This window comes from Adiantum capillus-veneris, chromosome 12, assembly GCF_014529385.1.
Source record: "Adiantum capillus-veneris isolate H3 chromosome 12, ASM1452938v2, whole genome shotgun sequence".
Lineage (NCBI taxonomy): Eukaryota > Viridiplantae > Streptophyta > Polypodiopsida > Polypodiales > Pteridaceae > Adiantum > Adiantum capillus-veneris.
Window position 1 is genome coordinate 137,842,185 of NC_140942.1, and position 19,939 is coordinate 137,862,123.

General features: G+C 43.1%; 1 protein-coding gene across 1 annotated transcript in view; it reads left to right on the top strand.

Moving 5' to 3' along the window:
* The first annotated feature begins 3,672 nt into the window (after nucleotides 1-3,672).
* Nucleotides 3,673-19,939, top strand: part of LOC147446577 (uncharacterized) — a 77,799-nt gene continuing 61,532 nt past the window's right edge. Inside the window, exons 1-3 of the mRNA XM_086525775.1 lie at nucleotides 3,673-4,029; nucleotides 5,009-5,151; nucleotides 5,258-5,366. Coding sequence (XP_086381901.1) covers nucleotides 3,834-4,029; nucleotides 5,009-5,151; nucleotides 5,258-5,366 — 448 coding nt within the window. The 5' untranslated portion in view covers nucleotides 3,673-3,833. The remainder of the gene's footprint in view (nucleotides 4,030-5,008; nucleotides 5,152-5,257; nucleotides 5,367-19,939) is intronic.

Consider the following 19,939-nt stretch of genomic DNA (forward strand, 5'->3'; position numbering starts at 1 on the left):
ATACAGATTTTTGGGGTCCAACCGATACTGCAAGTATACATGGTTGCGGGTATTATGTCTCTTTCATTGACGACCATACAAGGAAAGTATGGGTCTACTTCATGCGTAACAAAAGTGAAGTGTTTGGTCACTTTCAAGACTTCAAAGTCATGATTGAGAAGGAAACAGATATGCAAATCAAGACATTGAGGTCAGATGGAGGGGGAGAGTACTTCTCCAATGATTTTTTAGATTTTCTGCAAATGCATGGTATACGCAGGCAGTTTACATGCAGATATACTCCACAGCAGAATGGGGTCGCAGAAAGGAAAAACAGGCACATTGCAGAGGTTGCACGTGCATTGATGAATGAGAAGAACATGCCTCATCATTTCTGGGCTGAAGTTGTAAATACAGTTGTGTACATTATGAACAAGACACCTACAGCTGCGGTGCATGACATAATGCCTGAGGAAAAGTTTATAGGTACAAAGCCTGATTTGGCACACTTGAAAGTGTTTGGCTGCATAGCTTACGTGCATGTACCAAATGAGTTGCGTAGGAAATTGGATCCTAAAGCAAAGAAATGTATTCTTGTGGGATATTCCCTTGAACAAAAGGGGTACAGGTGCTACAATCCTACTACACGAGAATTACGAGTGAGCAGAGATGTAGTTTTTGATGAGATGACAGCTGGTACAGTAATGCACATGGCACTATTGGGGCTGATGTAAAAGATGATGTGGTTGTACAAAATGTGAGGCCACAGTCACAGGTTTTGAGTGGACCATAAGAGTCGTCTTCTCGTGGCTCTGTTGAGAAGCCATGGAATGGTAGACTACGTACGCAGGTTACTCCACTAGCAGGTACAGGGAATGTATCACAAAAAGGAAAGGAAAAGGTCGATGAACCTCTCTTTATGGCTGATGCATCATCAGGTTTTTCACATGTAGACATGGATTCGGATGGTTCTGAACAAAGTCTTGATGAGAAATTTGGAATTCCGGCTGTCAGGACACCTGGTGTAAGGAAAGTACAAGAAGATGCTAGAGGGCAAAGGAGTGACCCAGGACCGCGCAGATCTAAAAGAGTCAGAAATCCAGTTCAGAAATTGACTCATGATGGGTATCTAGCGCATCACCAAGCCTACATGGCTAAGGTGATACAGGATGTGGAGCCCACATGTTTTGAGGATGCAGTTGGAAATGTGCATTGGGATGATGCAATGAATGAAGAGATGGTTGCATTGGAAGCAAATGACACATAGGAGTTGGTGCCATTGCCAAGTGGCAAGAAAGCTATTGGCTGTAAATGGGTGTATAAAACCAAGCATAAGGCTAATGGTAACATTGAGCGTCACAAGGCAAGGCTGGTCGCAAAAGGTTATGCACAGACGTATGGCATAGACTATGAGGAGACCTTTGCTCCAGTGGCAAAGATGACGACTGTGAGAGCTGTCATAGCAGTGGCTGCATCTAGAGGATGGATTATGCATCAAATGGATGTAAAGAATTCCTTCTTGAATGGTGAGTTGCAAGAGGAAGTGTATATGGATCAGCCACCTGGTTATGTTGATCCAGGTTACCCAGATTATGTATGCAAACTTCTCAAAGCTTTGTATGGTTTGAAGCAGGGCTCTAGAGCATGGTATGACAGGATTGCCAAGTATCTTGTCAGTATTGGGTTTAGGAGAGCTCATGCTGATCATTCACTCTATGTACGTGAGAGTGATGTGGGGATTGTGGTCAAAACCATATATGTAGATGACCTTATTATTGTGGGTGACAATGCTATGGAGATTGACCATGTGAAGGGTCTTCTCAAACAGGAGTTTGAAATGAAAGATTTGGGCGAGTTGCGCTACTTTCTTGGCATTGAGGTGATCAGGACTCCAGAGGGTGTATGGCTGTCACAGAGACAGTATGCTTTGGGCATGTTGTCAAAGTATGGTATGGCTGATTGTAAGCCAATTTCTATTCCCTTGTATGTGAATGCAAAGCTGAGTGCAGAGAAGGGTGATGTTGTTGAGGATGTCAAGATGTACAGGAAGATTGTGGGTAGTCTAATCTACTTGACTATCACGAGGCTAGACTTGAGCTACACAGTAGGCTTGGAGAGTCAGTTCATGCAGCTTCCGAGGAAGCCACATTTGGATGGAGTACGACGCACACTTCGGTATGTGCAAGGGACTCTTGACTACGCATTGTTCTATGTAACAGATGCGCCATTAGCATTGTATGGGTATATAGATGCAGATTGGGCAGGTAGCATTGTTGATAGGAGATCTACGAGTGGCTTCATGTTCTCTTTTGGGAGTGCTGCTGTTACTTGGAGCAGCAAAAAGCTACCTACGGTTGCTTTATCGAGGACAGAGGCCGAGTACAGAGGTGCAGCAATTGCGGCGTGCTAGGTAGCTTGGCTACGTACATTACTTGAAGACTTGGGAGTGCAGGTGGACCAGCAGATTGTCATCCATTGTTACAACCTCAGCAGCATGCAGTTGGCTAGGAACCCAGTGTTCCATGCTAGGACCAAGCACATAGAGGTCCATTACCACTACGTTCGAGAGCGAGTGTTGGCGGGCGACATCGACTTGGTCTACGTCAGCACAGAGGAGCAGATAGCGGATATCTTTACCAAGGCCCTCTTAGCTGAGAAGCTTCGACGTTTCCGGACTATGCTTGGACTCTGCGACATGCAGAGCTCGAGGGGGAGATGTTGAGCTCTACATCTTGAGCTGGCATCCACTACGGGTCTTGGCCACTTACGACATTTACTCACTGGCACGTTAGGTGACCGACACGGAGGATCTCTGCCAGTGATTCTACAGCTGGACTACACTTATAGTGCCAGCCTAGTACGCTTCTAGCGAGTTCACACTTAGTGACCGCATGTACATATGTGCTACTTTTCAGTTTTAACACTTAGTCATTTTTGTACTCTCTTTTCTGTAAGAAGAAGAAGAAGCTTTCCATCTATGTGTGGTGTGTGCTTGTTTTGTGTAGCTCTCTTGCATCCTCTTTCTTTACAGTTAGCTCTACCCCTCCCTATCTTCAAAAGGTTTGGGCCTTCCCACAAGTAGCAAGTGCCCCATATCAATGAGCATGTGAAACTCTTTTTATCAAAGTAATATATAGACACTTTTTTTCTTCAACTTTTCTCACGTCCATCTTCACAGGATCCTTTTCCATTTAACTTTTTAAAAACACTTTGCATCGTCTTCAATTTAGAACCAAACCACCCCCCCCCCCCCCTTCCCAAAACCCCAAAACAAAAACCAAAAAAACCCTATGGCAAACGCTGAATGCCCGTCTTTTTGCATGCATCTCATGGTGATGTATTGTGCACATTGGTATGGCCCCTATCATGATGAGAAGTCATTAGTACACATCCCATTAATGGGATTCAGACTAGCTCACCCCAAATCACCATTTGATGAGACAATCAACACTCTCTTTAATGGCGTTTCACCCTTCGTTTTGCCTTCGACAGAGATTAGAATCATAAATCCCCTTTGAACTCGAAGGACACCTTGCTAGATACTGGTATTACATCATTGGTTGGGATCCGAGTGCAAGCTCATATGACAGAGACATAGAACCCATAAATGGGAAAGTTGCTTCCTTTTGGGAATATAAGTGCAGTCTTGGGATGGGCCGTTGCAATACAAATGAACTTTAACAACTGTTTGATTTGTTTGTCTTTCGTGGTCAACTAATAATTGAGCGTAGGCTGAGTAGCCAAGAGAGGCGGGCGGACTCTGGAGCAAAGAGCGGGGAAGAGAGCGCGCACGAGATAGAGAGAGAGAGAGACAGAGAGAGAGAGAGAGAGAGAGAGAGAGAGAGAGAGAGGAGATGACAGTCATCGAGGGAAGGCAGCGCTTGGAGGCCACCCTCTCCTCTGCAGCTCTCACAGACAAAGATAATGTGTACCGCATGGTCGCCTCCCGGCTTGCTGCTTCTTCCTCACCATCGCCGTCCGTCTCTTCATCCTCTTCGTCTGCTTCACCAATTTCATCTACATCCCTCCATACAGATAACAGCGTCGCTGGTAATTGTCTCCATTTCCTATCTCTTAAAATGGGTGCTTCTCAATTTCTTACATTCTCGTGTTTTCTCTTTGGCTGTATGACATGCCATTGCCTTTTGTTCAAGTTAAATCCTGGACTCTCTTCCAACATTGTTGGTAAAGTGCCACCTTCTATAGGCCAAGAGCCACACACAGGCATATCCCCATGGACGCGGTTGAGCAGAGTCTCCTTCTTGGTTGGTCCACACAGTGTTTATCGTCTGGATAATTGATAGATATATCCTTGGTGTGCCACCAGTCGTGCACTCCAAACAGTAGTTGCAATACCACTTAAGAGCAGCTATATCTACCGAGCTCAGGTGGTGTTGTGAGTGAGCTGATGTGGGCAGAGCCTGAACAATGCAATTTGGGCACCTGCATATCGACATCTTTCAAGTCTTCTTCCCCTCAGAAGGGCAAAGCTTGTCCGCTATAGTGTTGCTGGATCATGAAAGGTTTTTGTGGGGCAGCCATCCAGATAAGTTATTCTCCAAAGGACAAAATTTAACAAAATTAAAGTAAAATGCATCTGTCCCTTGCAACCTCTCCTAATACATGGTCTGCCAAGATGTGTCGTCCAAGATCTACATAAGTACAATTGTGAGCTAATTGTGATGTGTCAAGATGCAACTCAACACCTTTCAGTTGAAATTACCACACCTTGTGACTTTTTAAGTTGCTCAAAGACCTCGCAGTTGCCTATTCTGGCTGTGGACCTTATGTGAAAAGATAGTTTGGATGCTTGTTGAATCCATCTCTAGGGTTGTTTCTGGTAACTATTTGATGTTCCCTGCCATGCTACAGAATTTTGACAAGCTAGGTAATGTACCCCGTTTTTTTGGGTGCTGTGTATGGATTGTTCCAGAGTGTTTTGCTTGTCTTCTTGTATTCTGAGAGTGTTTTTAGCATGGTTACAATTGATCATTTTACTAACAAAATCATTTTGTTCCTAATGCCTCAGAGGGCAACCACATTCATGAGATTGTGCGGAGCCGCTTTGAACAGGTTTGGAGCCTACTTGAACTTCTTCGAAGTGCATCAGGGGAGGCAAATCATAATCTTACGATCATGGCAGATAAAGATATCTCCTCCGAAGGTTGGAAGGTATTGGCACTTATCTGTTCTTAGAGCTTTTCACATCTTCATTTTACTATGTGGCTCCTAAGGCATGACTGAGTGTTTTGTAGCTGATATTTGCTTTACTTCTCAGCTGAAACATGATACAGGCCAATTGCGTGTAATGTATTGTGAAGGTCCCAAGGGCACACCTTTCCATACTTTACTAGCAGAAGGGCTAATCTACAGTTCAATCACAAATGGTGAGTGAATGGCCTATTTTTTTTGATTCTGATAAAATGTAGATCATATGAAAGATTACTAGATTTTGTAGCTGTTGCTAGAAAATTCTAATTGTCTCTGTCATCTGGTAGAGTGTGAAGAGAGAAGCCCCATGTTTTATCAAGTTGATTTGCACTTCAAAGTTCTCTGTAATCATAGAAAAGCATACCGGTGTCTTCCTTTTTTTCGAGGAATTGGAGAGCTTTTAAAATTGCTTCTTTTGCCCTAGTACGCAATAGAAATTAGTTTCTTTGTAGACTTTGAATTTGTTAAACATCTTGAGGAGCCAGTTCTAAGGAGAGCAGAAAGCCTTGGAAAATTGTGGAGTAAATCTATTTCTGCTCACTGGTGCAATTTCAGGAGCCCTGCACTAAGCTAGGTTGTTTGATACATGGTGACATCCACATTATCGTATGGGGTATAGATTTGGGGACCTAATCTAGAACATCATAGTCAATCTAGTCGGTGGATGTATGATGGATGGAGAGATTGCTAATCGCTGTGAACTCGAAGAATGAGATCTTTAGAGCCAAATCCGGAGCAGCGGAACTACACTAAAAAGCTCAAAGCACAACGAAGCCCCAGTGTGGCTCTGAAACATAGTGTTATTGCACATTGAAGCTCCACCCAACCATCTCCACATACAGGCTAGGCATGCCCCTATATATAGGACCCCTTTCGCCATGTGCATCTATACGAATAGAAACCTATAATAGGCTCTATCTACATTGGCTCGTAGCCTTGGTAGGATCTATTTCCTGTCATGGGCCTCTTTTGAAAAAGAGTTTTCGTCCTTGAAAACGAAAGTGGGAAATCTCTTTTTGAGAACATTGATGTGTACCCAAGAGGACCCTTCCTTAGATCTATCCTTCCACTTGACCAAAGCTTGCATATGAATGTGATTCTGCGTTTGCAAGTCATGGTAATCGAGAATCCTTTCTGGTTCATGTGGTTGAGCTGGATTCTCAGTAAGCTCATGTGTTTTTGCGTACAAGCTTGGGAAGGATAGGTAGGTACAAGGCATTGCTTGTAGAAAAGTCAGCCTTGAACTTTGACTTCCTATGGTTAAAAAGTAAGAATGTGGATGTAGACAAAAGAAGAAAGAGATTCACCAGGATTGTAGATGACATTGACATCATATCTTGGTTAGATTTTCTTTTGGACAATTTATATATAACCGTTGGTGACTTTCTTTTCAAGCAAACCATTGGTATCCCTATGGGCACCAATGGTGCTGTTTTTCTTGCTAATTTCTATGTTTTGACTTAAGAGTTTGATTTTATGGAGCGTCTTGTTTGCTAACACTTGCCCTAATATTTTTGCACAAGTTATGCAATGTAAGACGCTTTGTAGATGATCTTTTTGTTCCTGATGTTCCTTCTTTTGAAGATTCTATGTACTTGAATTTGAGTTCTATAGGTGGAGGAATTTATCGTAAGGAGTTTTGTGAACTTAACTGTACCACAAATAGTGATTGTTGTGCCTTTTTAGACCTTAAGATTTTTTAGACTCCCTTGGGATTAGAAGTAGATATCTGTGATAAGCGCCTTGAACCAGAATATACCAATCTAAATATCATCCGTATGTCTCACATTTCTTCGAACATTTCTCTTTTAGCTAAGTACGGTGTCATTCGCTCTCAATTATGTAGATTTTTCTCGTCTTTGTTCTAGTAAACCTGCTTTTGTGTTTCAATCGTGCCATCTTATTTCTTTACTCGTTGAGAAAGGATACTCATTCAAAAGAATCATGAAATACGTTCGTTCATTTTTGCATCGTAGTAAGCTTATTTTTAATGTTTCTTCCTTTGGAATGTTCAAGATAATCAATAGTAAATTCAATAAAAGCGGAGAGCTTAAAAGCCTACTTATTGATTGACTTAGTAACACACTATTTTGTTGTTTTGATCTCTAGCGCTTCTACTATTTTTACTCTAGCTTGACAAATGCTAGCCTTCATCAATACTAAATATGCCCATCACCTTTGGAGGGTGATAGAAACTCAGCTCGTTGGTTTTGTAGATTACGCCCAAAGCATGAATGACCTCTATACAGACCTGTACCTACTCTTGGGCATTGACGACCTGAGTAGGGATGTCATAGCTGTTGTCCAAGCTATGCATGATAAAGGTGTTAATCTTATTTTTCCTGTTTGGAGAAGCAGCGAAGTTGAGGTCACATATTGTCAAGTTTGGATCTTTGTACTTCTTTGGTTCTTTGCAGCCTCTTCTTTGTAGGTTTGTAGTAAGTATTCATTTTTCGGTTTTGTATTTAGCTTACGTTAGGACTTAAGAATTTGCTCCTTTAGAAGTTGTTGTGCGTAGTTTGATTTCTAGGATTAAGGTTTTAAGATGTGTTATTCTTTTTTGTTTAAAGTTGAGTACTTGTTTTAAGTTTTAGCCAAGTAAGGTACGTTAACCTATTTTAGGCATGCCTCTTCTAAAAACATTTTAAGTTAATAATGTTTTGTTTTATCTAGTTTTGTTTCGTAGCTAATAAAGTGATTTAGTTTTTTTTTCTTTCCTTGTGTCCCTTGCTTTTATAGTTTTATGAGTGCTTTATTTCCTCTTATAATTCGCGAGTTCAGACTATTTTGAACTTATGAAGGTATATCTACTAACATGTCTGTATCAACCACATTATCTTCCATGCCAAGTTGCTTCTGCAAGCGATTAACATGAAAAGAAGAACGAATATGAGTGTGTATTGGCAAGTCTAATTTATAAGCTACCTCACATGTGCTTGAGCTGGTTCGCGGTAATCTATAATCCTTTTTGATTCATGTGGTTGAGCTGGAGGCGTAGTAAATTCTACCAATATATTTGTATCAACCACATTATCTTTCATGTTCCGCAAGCGATTAACATGAAAAGAAGGACGAATATAAGAGTATATTGGTAAGTCTAACTAATAAGCTAGCTCACTAATCTTCTTGAGAATCTTGAACGGCTCAAAATATTATGGTGAGAGCTTAGGAGAAGGTCTACTCTTCAAGCTTTCCAAAGGTTTGGGCACCTTAAGAAAGACATGTTCCCCTTCCTTATAGGAAACGCGACGTCTTTTTGCATCTGCAAACTTCCTGTAGTGGTCTTGAGCCTGCCACACAATATTTATAGCAATCAATAGTAAATTCAAGAAAAGTGGGGAGCTTAAAAGCCCACTTATTGTTTGACTTAGTAACACACTATTTTGTTGTTTTGATCTGTAGCACCTCTAGTATTTTTACTCTAGCTTGACAAATGCTAGCCTTCATCATGAGTGAGTATGCCCATCACCTTTGGAGGGTGATAGAAACTCGGCTCATTGGTTTTGTAGAGTATGTTCAAAGCATGAATGACCTCTATACAAACCTGCACCTACTCTTGAGCATTGACGACGTGAGTAGGGATGTCATAGCTGTTGTCCAAGCTATGCGTGTTAATCTTATTCTTCCTATTTGGACAAGCAACGAAGTTGAGGTCACATATTGTCAAGTTTGGATCTTTATACTTCTTTGGCTATTTGCAGCCTCTTCTTTGTATGTTTGTAGTAGTATTCATTTATTGATTTCGTATTTAGCTTATGTTAGGACTTGAGAATATGTTTCTTTAGAAATTGTTGTGTGAAGTTTGATTTCTAGGATTAAGGTTTTAAGATGTCTTTTCCTTTTTTGTTTAAAGTTGAGTACTTGTTTTAAGTTTTAGCCAAGTAATATGTGTCAACTTATTTTGCGCATGCCTTTTCTAAAAGCATTTTTATGTTCATAATGTTTTGTTTTATCTAGTTTTGTTCGTAGCAAATAAAGTGATTTAGTTTTTTTTCCTTTTCTTGTGTCCCTTGCTTTTATAGTTTTATGAGTGCTTTATTCCCTCTTATGTTTAGACTATTCTGAACTTATGAAGGTATATCTACAAGGAACGGAGTGAGCGGTTTTGCTGCGGACTCCCACAGAGATCCGAGACCACTGCCTTGAACTAAAGTCAAATTCTATCCAAGAATTAATGGGTCATGCGAAACGGGGTTTCTCGATACATTCAGGAAATTTGACTTACCCCATTGATGAGATCTTGACTTAGAGAACGCGACAGACCTCCAACAATGAAAGTAGCAAAAAAAAGAATTTCCAAGAAAAGAAGGATAAGGATACATGACCTCGACCGACTCTTCGGGCTAACTATATGAAAGAGGGGAAGTGTTTTGGTTGCTGGGAACAAGGGCACATCTTCGCAAAGTGCCCCAATAAGGCACAACAAGGATAGACTGAAGACAGGCCAGAGTGTTTGAGAGCAGTAGAAGAACGCGGCAGAAAAGGCAAGATGAAAGCAGGACTTGTACCAGATTGCATGGGTACTGACCCAAGCCTAATAGATGAAAGTACAGAACTTTGCCGAGCTTGGGACAAAGTGAAAGATCAAGAAGCCTTGATTTTCTTTGATGGAGGAGCCAAGGCCAACTTCATTTCACTTGAATTGGCGGCGCGGCTCGAGATTACACCCGACAGGATGGGACCACCGGCAGATTCAGTTCTAGCGGCGCCCGGACGGGACATAGCCATTACGCCTGCCATTGGCAAACTTCATTTGCATTGTCAGGGGTATTTAAGGCACAAGGACTTCTACATCATGCCTTTGGAGGGGTGTGACATTCTCCTTGGAGTCCCTTGGTACCATAAGAACAACACCATGGTCAACTATCGGGCAAAGAAAGCAACCTTGACGAGTGAAAAGGGCCGAAAAATTGTTCTTGATGTAGAACTGAAGGGCGAGTCTGTCCCTATTGTATCGGCTTCTGCAATTTCCAAATTAATGAAATCCAGTCTCTTTGTTTACTTGATGTATTTGAAAGAATTAAATAATGAACACATAACGAACATGTCTGAGTTACGCCAAGATTTTCTCCACATGCATGTTGATTGTTTCTTTGAGGGTCTACAAGGCTGTTAGGTGCAGCGGAATGAATGTTGTTTTTTCTCAAGATTAGTGATCTTTATTGCTCAAGGTTCCTTTTAGTTCTTTAGGGAAAGAGAGAGCTTTCCGTCTTGTAGAGTGTTGTGGTCACGAACAAAGTGAGTGGATATTGTGCGTGCAAGTGAATGAGACTGAGAGAAGGAGAGAGAAGAGATACGACACCCGAGAGGTTGTAAAACCCTCCTCCGAAGGCCCCACTCTCGTCGGCGAGAGTGGTCTACTTGATTGCACAAATCCGTACAATGCAGATGCAATGGACAGATGCAAGTTGGACTATGCCGACGACGACGACGACGACTTGGGCTGAAATCTGAGATCTTCTAGATGCTGAATTTCTGGGACTGTTTCAAGGCTGAAAATGACTGTTTTGGGCTGTGTTTTGATGGCTGAAAATGACTGTTTTGGGTTGTTCTTTTATGGCTGAAAATGGAGAATCATCTGCAACCTTCTTTGGGGGGAATCTGCTACTGTGTCATGGCTGAAAACTGCGAGGATCTTCTGTGGTTTATGGCTGAAACTAAAAACGCTGAAGGGATCCTGTTGCTAGCCAAAAACGCTGGGCTGATTTGGCTCTGCAATCCAAAAACGCTGGTTGGGCTGTATTGGAAAAACGCTAAGGGAACTTGATGGATCTGCCGGCGATGGCGGGGATCTGCAAACACTAGGGGCTGACGATGGATGGCAATGGCTTGCTGAAGAAGGTATCGCCAAGGATGGTGTGAGGATGCAAAAACGCTAGGGGGGTCATGAGGGGGGGTATTGCTGAGAAGTTGCCTGTTGAGCGGGAAGCTCTTGCTGCTTCTTCTGCCATTTAGTGCTAACTTGGGTTTGCTTATATAGAAACTTAGCAAAATTGCCCTAGCTATTTTGTAGGAAAGTCACTTAAAAATAATAAGTGAAAATCCCAAAAAATAGGAAAATAGGCTAAATGCACTGGAAAATTCCCCTAACTGTTGCTAATGGATTCTGATGGGAATTCCGATGATAATGCTGTGTGCAACCGGAGGATATGCATCTATGCTAAGTGACTGGGCATGCACGGTCTACGAATAGACGCACAAAAGTGCGAGATCACTGCTAATCTAACTTGATCGGACTGACTGAACCCTGCTGTGGTGTAGCTTGTCCACGGACACATAGGGTTGGGATGTGTCACGTGACATCCCCTCCTTTTCAAAGTGAGGTACTGGTACCGAACTGTATGGCGTCGAGGGAGATCGCCAACAGCATCTGGAATCCTGGAAGGGACTCTTCGCCGGCCCACTCTGATGTGTGGGTCGTGCGGTACTTGAACTTCATAAAGGTCTGCAACGCTTGCTTCTTTGGGCCGCGCCGAAAGCGACACAAAGTCTTCTGAATCTCCTTTCTTGCTTCAACTTCGTCTAGAGTCCTGCTTCTTTCGTCTTCAAGAATCTCCATGGCTAAAAATTCCTGAAACCATCTCCAACACAAAACCATGAACATACCCATTCCATGTAAGGCGAAGGAAAAAAATCTTGTCTTCTCTAAAGACTGTGTATGCAATGTAGATGAACATAGAGATGGAGTGACAACCCGTTCATCGAACATATGCAAACAATGAGATCGAATCTTTTCTGTTTGATCAAAATCAATCAACTGTGGCAAATCACAATGGAAATGCCTATGCTTGGTGCTCATACTATCATGTGCTCTTTCGGAAACTGTGTTATGCCACGGAAGAAACATGGAACGTGACTTCTTGACATACAAACTTTTCAGCTTTTCATGAACAATCCGCATACATTCGTGTTCATCCATGAGAGAAACGTGCTCAACATACAATATGTCATGCTTAGGAAAAGGGATCACATAACAATGCTGACTAAAATACAGGAAACCTTCACGAATGAAACACTCGAACAATGCGTGCGTATCAATCATGCGAACACATAATACTTCCTGTGAGGGTTCTTTGGACCAAGGCTCGAGAGCCAAGATCACATCTTTGGGTTCTATCGAATCTTCTTGTGAGGGATCTGTGGACCTCGACTCGAAAGCCAAGATCGATTCTTCCTGAATGATCGAATCGTCCTGTGGGGGTTCTTTAGACCTCGACTCGAAAGCCAAAATCGGATCTTCGTGATTGATCGAATCTACAACGAGGTTAGTTTTGCTAGGAAAAGCATCCACTAACACATCATCCTTGTGAACAATCACATCATCTTCATGCAACTCATCATGCTTGTGAGAAATCACATCTTGATCATGCAAATCATCATGCTTGTCATTGTCATCCAAATCATTATGCAAATCATTGGCATCCAAATCATCATGCTTATCATTGTCATTCAAATCATCATGCAAGTCATTGTCAATCAAATCATCATCATGCTTCACACAATCATGCAAATCCTGTGTGTCATGCTTGGGAGAAGAAGAGACTGAGAGAGTCTCCTTTTCCCTATTCTGTTGAATCTGTGTCTGTATTCGAGAAAAGAGTCGCAACATCTCTTGCCTTATTTCTTTGTTCTCGCGATCAAACTTGGCTTGCATTTCTTTGTTCTCTCGATCAAATTCTGCTTCTCTTGCTTTGGCTTCCAAGCGTGCTTGCTCGCTCTCACGCGCTATGGTTGCCATTCTTTCTTGGTATTGGCGCTCTATGGCTGCCATGTCTTCTTCGTAGGCTTTTCTTTCTGCTTCTCTTTCTTGGTCCAACTCCTCCATAGGAGTTAGTGTAATCTTTGTCGTAGATGGGGAAGGGTCGGAAAAACCTCCTGGTGGGGAAAATTCTTCTTCGCCTCTCTCATGCTCGTCACTTCCAAGCGAAGTATCCAATTTGCGTTGAGTGATGATCATTCTGAAGTCGTGGGTTCTTGTGGGCTCTTGGGGTATTGGGTTCTTCAGTTCACGAGGAACTTGGGTTCTTGAGGTTCTTGAGGTCCTTGATTCGTGAGAATCTTGGGTTCTTGAGGTTCTTGAGGGTTTCTTTTGCTTGCAAATCGCGTTGGAGAAGGATTTTCTCTTCACCCGAGTTCTACCCTTTTCTGCGGGCGCACCCCTTGGTGGCCTTGCGCTCACACCAAGGTTGCTTTTTCCCACCTCACGTCGATTGGCCGGCCGCTAAGTGCACGGTCCGCTCTCAATGAGTGAAAAGAGACACAAGGGGAGGCTGGACAAGCCCTTCTTTCTTGGGATTCCTGTCACTCTTCAACAAAACACGATTAGGAATCGCCACGCCCAAGTAAACTTGGGTTCGTGTGATCGCAACAAGCAAAAAAAATTCTTGTGGTTCTTGTGGTTCTTGTGGTTCTTTCCTTGAGTAATGCAGAACACTTCCAAAGCTCTGATACCAATGTTAGGTGCAGCAGAATGAATGTTGTTTTTTCTCAAGATTAGTGATCTTTATTGCTCAAGGTTCCTTTTAGTTCTTTAGGGAAAGAGAGAGCTTTCCGTCTTGTCGAGTGCTGTGGTCACGAACAAAGTGAGTGGATATTGTGCGTGCAAGTGAATGAGACTGAGAGAAGGAGAGAGAAGAGATACGACACCCGAGAGGTTGTAAAACCCTCCTCCGAAGGCCCCACTCTCGTCGGCGAGAGTGGTCTACTTGATTGCACAAATCCGTACAATGCAGATGCAATGGACAGATGCAAGTTGGACTATGCCGATGACGATGACGGTGATGACGACGGCGACTTGGGCTGAAATCTGAGATCTTTTAGATGCTGAATTTCTGGGACTGTTTCAAGGCTGAAAATGACTGTTTTGGGTTGTGTTTTGATGGCTGAAAATGACTGTTTTGGGCTGTTCTTTTATGGCTGAAAATGGAGAACCATCTGCAACCTTCTTGGGGGGAATTTGCTACTGTGTCATGGCTGAAAACTGCGAGGATCTTCTGTGGTTTATGGCTGAAACTAAAAACGCTGAAGGGATCCTGCTGCTAGCCAAAAACGTTGGGCTGATTTGGCTCTGCAATCCAAAAACGCTGGTTGGGCTGTATTGGAAAAACGCTAAGGGAACTTGATGGATCTGCTGGCGATGGCGGGGATCTGCAAACACTAGGGGCTGACGATGGATGGCAATGGCTTGCTGAAGAAGGTATCGCCAAGGATGGTGTCAGGATGCAAAAACGCTAGGGGGGTCATGAGGGGGGTACTGATGAGAAGTTGCCTGTTGCGCGGGAAGCTCCTGCTGCCTCTTCTGCCATTTAGTGCTAACTTTGGTTTGCTTATATAGAAACTTAGCAAAATTGCCCTACCTACTTTTGTAGGAAAGTCATTAAAAAATAATAAGTGAAAATCTCAATAAATAGGAAAATAGGCTAAATGCATTGGAAAATTCCCCTAATTGATGCTAATGGATTCTGATGGGAATTCCGATGATCATGCTGTGTGCAACCGGAGGATATGCATCTATGCTAAGTGATTGGGCATGCACGGTCTACGAATAGACTCACAAAAGTGCCAGATCACTGCTAATCTAACTTGATCGGACTGACTGAACCCTGATGTGGTGTAGCTTGTCCACGGACACATAGGGTTGGGATGTGTCACGTGACACAGGCGAGTTTACCCCATCTCGTCTGAAGATCACACTATCGATCTGATTCCTGGAAGCACACCACCGAACTGGCCACCTTATCGTGTTAGCCGAGCCCAAAATGAAGAGATCATGAACCAAGTGAAAGACCTTCTTGAAAAGGGTCTTATCCAGCCAAGTTCTTCTCCCTACTGCTCTCCGGTGTTGTTGGTATTAAAGAAAGACAAATCTTGGAGAATGTGCATTGATTATAGAGCTCTCAATAAAATCACTATCAAAAAACAGATTTCCGATTCCAAGGATCGATGATATTCTTGAGCGACTTCAAGGATCCTCTTGTTTCAGCAGGATTGATTGATATCATCAGATCAGAATCGCTCTAGATGTCTACAAGACAACCTTTCGGACAAGTTTCGGTTTGTATGAATTTTTGGTGATGCCTTTTGGCCTTACCAATGCTCCAACGACTTTTTCAACCGAATGATGGATAGGATTTTCCAAGAGTATCGTTTTTTTGTCGGCACTTTCTTTGATGACATTATAGTCTTCTCCAAGGATGAAGCAGAACATTGACACCATCTGCTATACAGGTCTTTCAGTCATTGCGTGATCACAAGTTAGTTATCAATGCCAAAAAGAGTGAATTTTTCTTGCCGGAGAGACACTTTTTGGGACACATCGTCTCAGCAACAGGAGTACAGATGGACCTGGCCAAGATTGACACTGTATGTGATTGGCCAGATTTGAAGAATGTTCATGAAGTTAGAAGCTTCTTGGGCTTGTGTTCTTACTACCGGCGGTTCCTTCGTTTGCAGAGGTAGCTTCCCCTTTGCACATATTGACTTAGAAAGAAGTCCCTTTCTCGTGGGAACTGACAGAGGTGATTGCCTTTTAGACTTTGAAAAAAAAACTGACTACTGGACAAGTGTTGACTTTGCCGGAATTGCAAAAGTCATTTGAAGTATATTGTGATGCTTGTGGTCGTAGTCTGGGAGTGGTCTTAATGCAAGAAGGCTATGTCGTTGCCTATGAAAGTCGTTTGTTTTCAAGGCTATAAGAAAGAGCTTTTGGCAGTGATCCATGCTCTTACTCAGTGGCGACATTACCTGCTCGGAGCCGATTTCAAAGTTTTCACTGATCATCAGAGTTTACGCTACTTCTTGTCTCACAGAAGCAGTTTTCGGAAAAGCAGATGCGGTGGGCTAACATCTTGTCACAATTTCACTTCCAGATTGTCCATGTTCAGGGACATAAAAACTTGGTGGCAGATGCATTGTCTCGGAAGCTCTTAGTCTTGGCTATTTCCGCGATTCATCATAGAAGCTTCGAGACATGGTTGATAAGTACGCCGCAAATCCGGACTTTTCCGATGTATTCACTCGAATATAGAATTGTAAGGTGCAGCGGATGTGAATGTTGATTTGCTCAAGATGAGTGCTCCGAACAGTGCTCAAGGGTTCCTTTTACTTACGGAAGGGAGAGCCTTCCGTTCCTTTAGTGAGAGAGTGCAATGATCACAAACAAAGTGGTAAAACTGTGCTGAGACTGAGAGATAGAGAGAGAAGAATATGACACCAGAAAAGTTGTCAAACCCTCCTCCGAAGGCCCCACTCTCTATGTCGAGAGCGGTCACTATTGATTGCACAAATCTCTACAATGTGATGGACTTGCCGACGATGTCGATGACGACGAGACGGGCTGAAAACTGAAAACGCTAATGGCTGAAATCTGCAAATCTTGTATCTGCTGAACTCTGACTCTATGTCGGTGACGACAACAATGACAACGATGTGACGACGACATGCTGAAAACAATGATGCTGAAATCTGCGAATAGCGGGCTGAATCTGCAAACACTGGCTGATCTGACCGTGTGGCGAGGATCTGCTGCGGGAAGGTGAGATCTGCGAGGTTCGGGGGCTATTCTGTGGTGTCTATATGCTGAAAACTGAAAACGCTGAAGCTACTGGGTGTTTTGTCGCGGAGAATCTGCAAAACGCTAGGTTGAACAGCATGATGCAGAAACGCTAGGCCTGATCTGTTGTTTCTGCTGACGCTAGGGCTGATCTGTCGCGGGGGAACCGATGCGGTGAAGATCTGCTACCGCGAGGATCATGTGACGATGTCACGTGACACATCCAACCCTATGTGTCCGTGGACAAGTTACAGCACGACAAGGGTTCAGTTAGTCCAGTCAGTCTAGATTTAGAAGTGATCTGGCACTTTTGTGAGTCTGTTCACAGACCGTGCATGCCCAGTCACTTAGTGTAGATGCATATCCTCTGGTTGCACACAACATGATCATAAGCATTCCCATCAGAATCCATCAGAATCCTTCAGGAGAATTTTCCCGGTGCAATCAGTCTATTTTCCCTATTTTTGACATTTTTCACTTATTATTTTTAAGTGACTTTTGTTGGAAAGTAGGTAGGGCAATTTTGCTAAGTTAATATATAAGCAAACCAGAGTTAGCACTAATTGGCAGAAGAGGCAACAGGAGCACCTTGCTCAACAGACAACTTCTCAACAAGACCAACCTCCGCGACAACTTCTCAACAAGACAAACCCCTGCGACAACTCTGGCGTTTTCTCTCACCAAAAGGCCTAGCGTTTTTGCACCAGATCAGCCAGCATTTTTGTACTTGCAGATTCCCGGTGACAGTAGACAGCAGATCAGCCCTAGCGTTAGCAGATTCCGACAGCAACACAGCAGATTTCCTAGCGCTAGCAGGTTTCCCCGCAAGGTGAGTTTTCAGCCCTTCGCGTTTTTGATTTGCAGATCAACCTCAGCGTTTTTGCAGATCTTTGCGACAAATTCAGCCCTAGAACCAGTGTTTTCAGTTTTCAGCAGTCAGACATCGCAGAAGAAGTCCCGAACCTCGCAGATCTCACCTTCCCGTAGCTGATCCTCGCCGCATGGTCAGATTCCGCAAGGTTTACCGATTCAGCCTGGAAAACGTAGATTTCAGCATCTGCATTTTCAGCGCGTAGTCGTCGTAACGTCGTCATCGACACCGTCACCGACATAGAGTCAGAATTCAGCAGATAAAGATTTGCAGATTTCAGCCATTAGAGTTTTCAGATTTCAGCCCGTCTCGTCGTCGTCCTCATCGTCGGCAAGTCCAAGCATTGTAGAGATTTGTGCAATCATAAGTAGACTGCTCTCGCCATAGAGAGTGGGGCCTTTGGAGGAGGGTTTTACAACGTCTCTGGTGTCGTATTCTCTCTCTATCTCTCAATCTCATACACTTTCATGCACAGTGTCCATTCACTTGTTTGTGATCACAACACTCTCCCATTAAGAACGGAAGGCTCTCCCTTCCATAAGAACAAAAGGAACCTTGAGCACAGTTCGGAGCACTCATCTTGAGCAAAGTTCAAACGTTCATCGGCTGCACCTCACACACGATGTTGTAAGGTTGAAATTTGCAACACGCTAGAGCTTGAGGCTGATCTAAAAACGCTAGGGCAGATTTGGTGTCTGTTGTAAAAACGCTAAGGGATCTGTTGGGGTCTGCTGGGGAGTCTTGCTGAGAAGGTGCTCTGTTGGACACTTGGTCTCTGTTGCCTCTTCTGCCAGAAAGTGCTAGCGCTAGCTTTTCTTATATATTGTCTTAGCCAAATTGCCCTACCCAATTTCCCAACAAAGTCACTTATCAATAATAAGTGAAAAATGGCTAAAATAGGGAAATTAGGTCTGTGCACTGTAAAAATGCTCCTGATGGGTTCTGATGGTAATCTGATGATCATGCTATGTGCAACCAGAGGATATGCATCTACTCTAAGTGTTGGACATGCACGCTCTGCGAACAGACTCACAAAAGTGCCAGAATACTTCCTAAGCTAGGCTAACTGAACTGAACCCTAGTCATGAAGTAGCTTGTCCACGTACACAGAGGATTAGATGTGCACGTGACATCCCCTCCTTTTAAAGTGAGGTACTAGTACCGAATTGTATAGCGTCGAGGGAGATCGCTAGCAGTGTCTGGAATCCTGGAAAGGACTCGGCCCACGCTGATGCGTGGGTCATGCGATATTTGAACTTCATAAAGGTCTGCAATGCTTGCTTCTTTGGGCCGTGCCGAAAGCGACAGTCATCTGTGGCTCCTTCAATGCTTCAACTTCGTCTATAGTCATGTGTCTACCTTCTTCAAGAATCTCCGAGGATGAAAATTCCTGAAACCACTTCCAACACAAAAACATGAACATACCCATTCGATGTAAGTGATTGGAAAAATTCTAGTCTTCTTTAAAGACTGTGCATGCAATGTAAATGAACATATAGACGGAGTGCCAAACCGTTCATCAAACACACGCAATCAATGGAATCGAAACTTGTCTTTCTCATCTAAATCTATCAACTGTGGCAAATCACAATGGAAATGCCGATGCTTGATGCTCAATCCTTCTTCAGCTCTTTCGGATACTGTGTCATGCCAAGTAAGAGACATGGAATGTGAATTCCTTGAATGCAAACATTTCGACTTTTCATGAGCCGCATACATCCGTGCTCATTTATGAGTGAATCGTGTTCATATGCAATATGACATGCTTGTGAAAAGATCACATAAGGACAGTGACTAAAATACAGGAAAGAATCACGAATGAAACACTCGAACAATGCGTACTGACTAATCATGCGCATACACAATACTTCCTGTAGGGGTTCTTGGGACCTCGACTCGAGAGCCAAGATAGGTTCTTCGTGATTTTCGAATCTGCAATGAGGTTAGCTTCACTAGAAAAAGTATCAACTAAACCATCATCCTTGTGAACAATCATATCTTTACCATGCAAATCATCATGCTTATCATTATCATGCAATTCATCATGCTCGTGAATAATCACATCTTGATCATGCAAATCATGTGTGTCGTGCTTTGGAGAAGAAAAGACTGTGAGAGTCTCCTTCTCTTGATTGTTTTCAATCTGCTCTTGCACTTAAAAAAATAGTAGGACCAACTATTGCATGCGTTGTTCTCTCTGCGCTTCACGCTCGCGATCCAATTCGGCTTTTCTTTCTTTGTGCTCGTGATCCAATTCTGCTTTTCTTTCTTTGTGCTCACGCTCTAGGGCTGCCGTTCTTTCTTTGTGTTCACGATCTAATTATGCC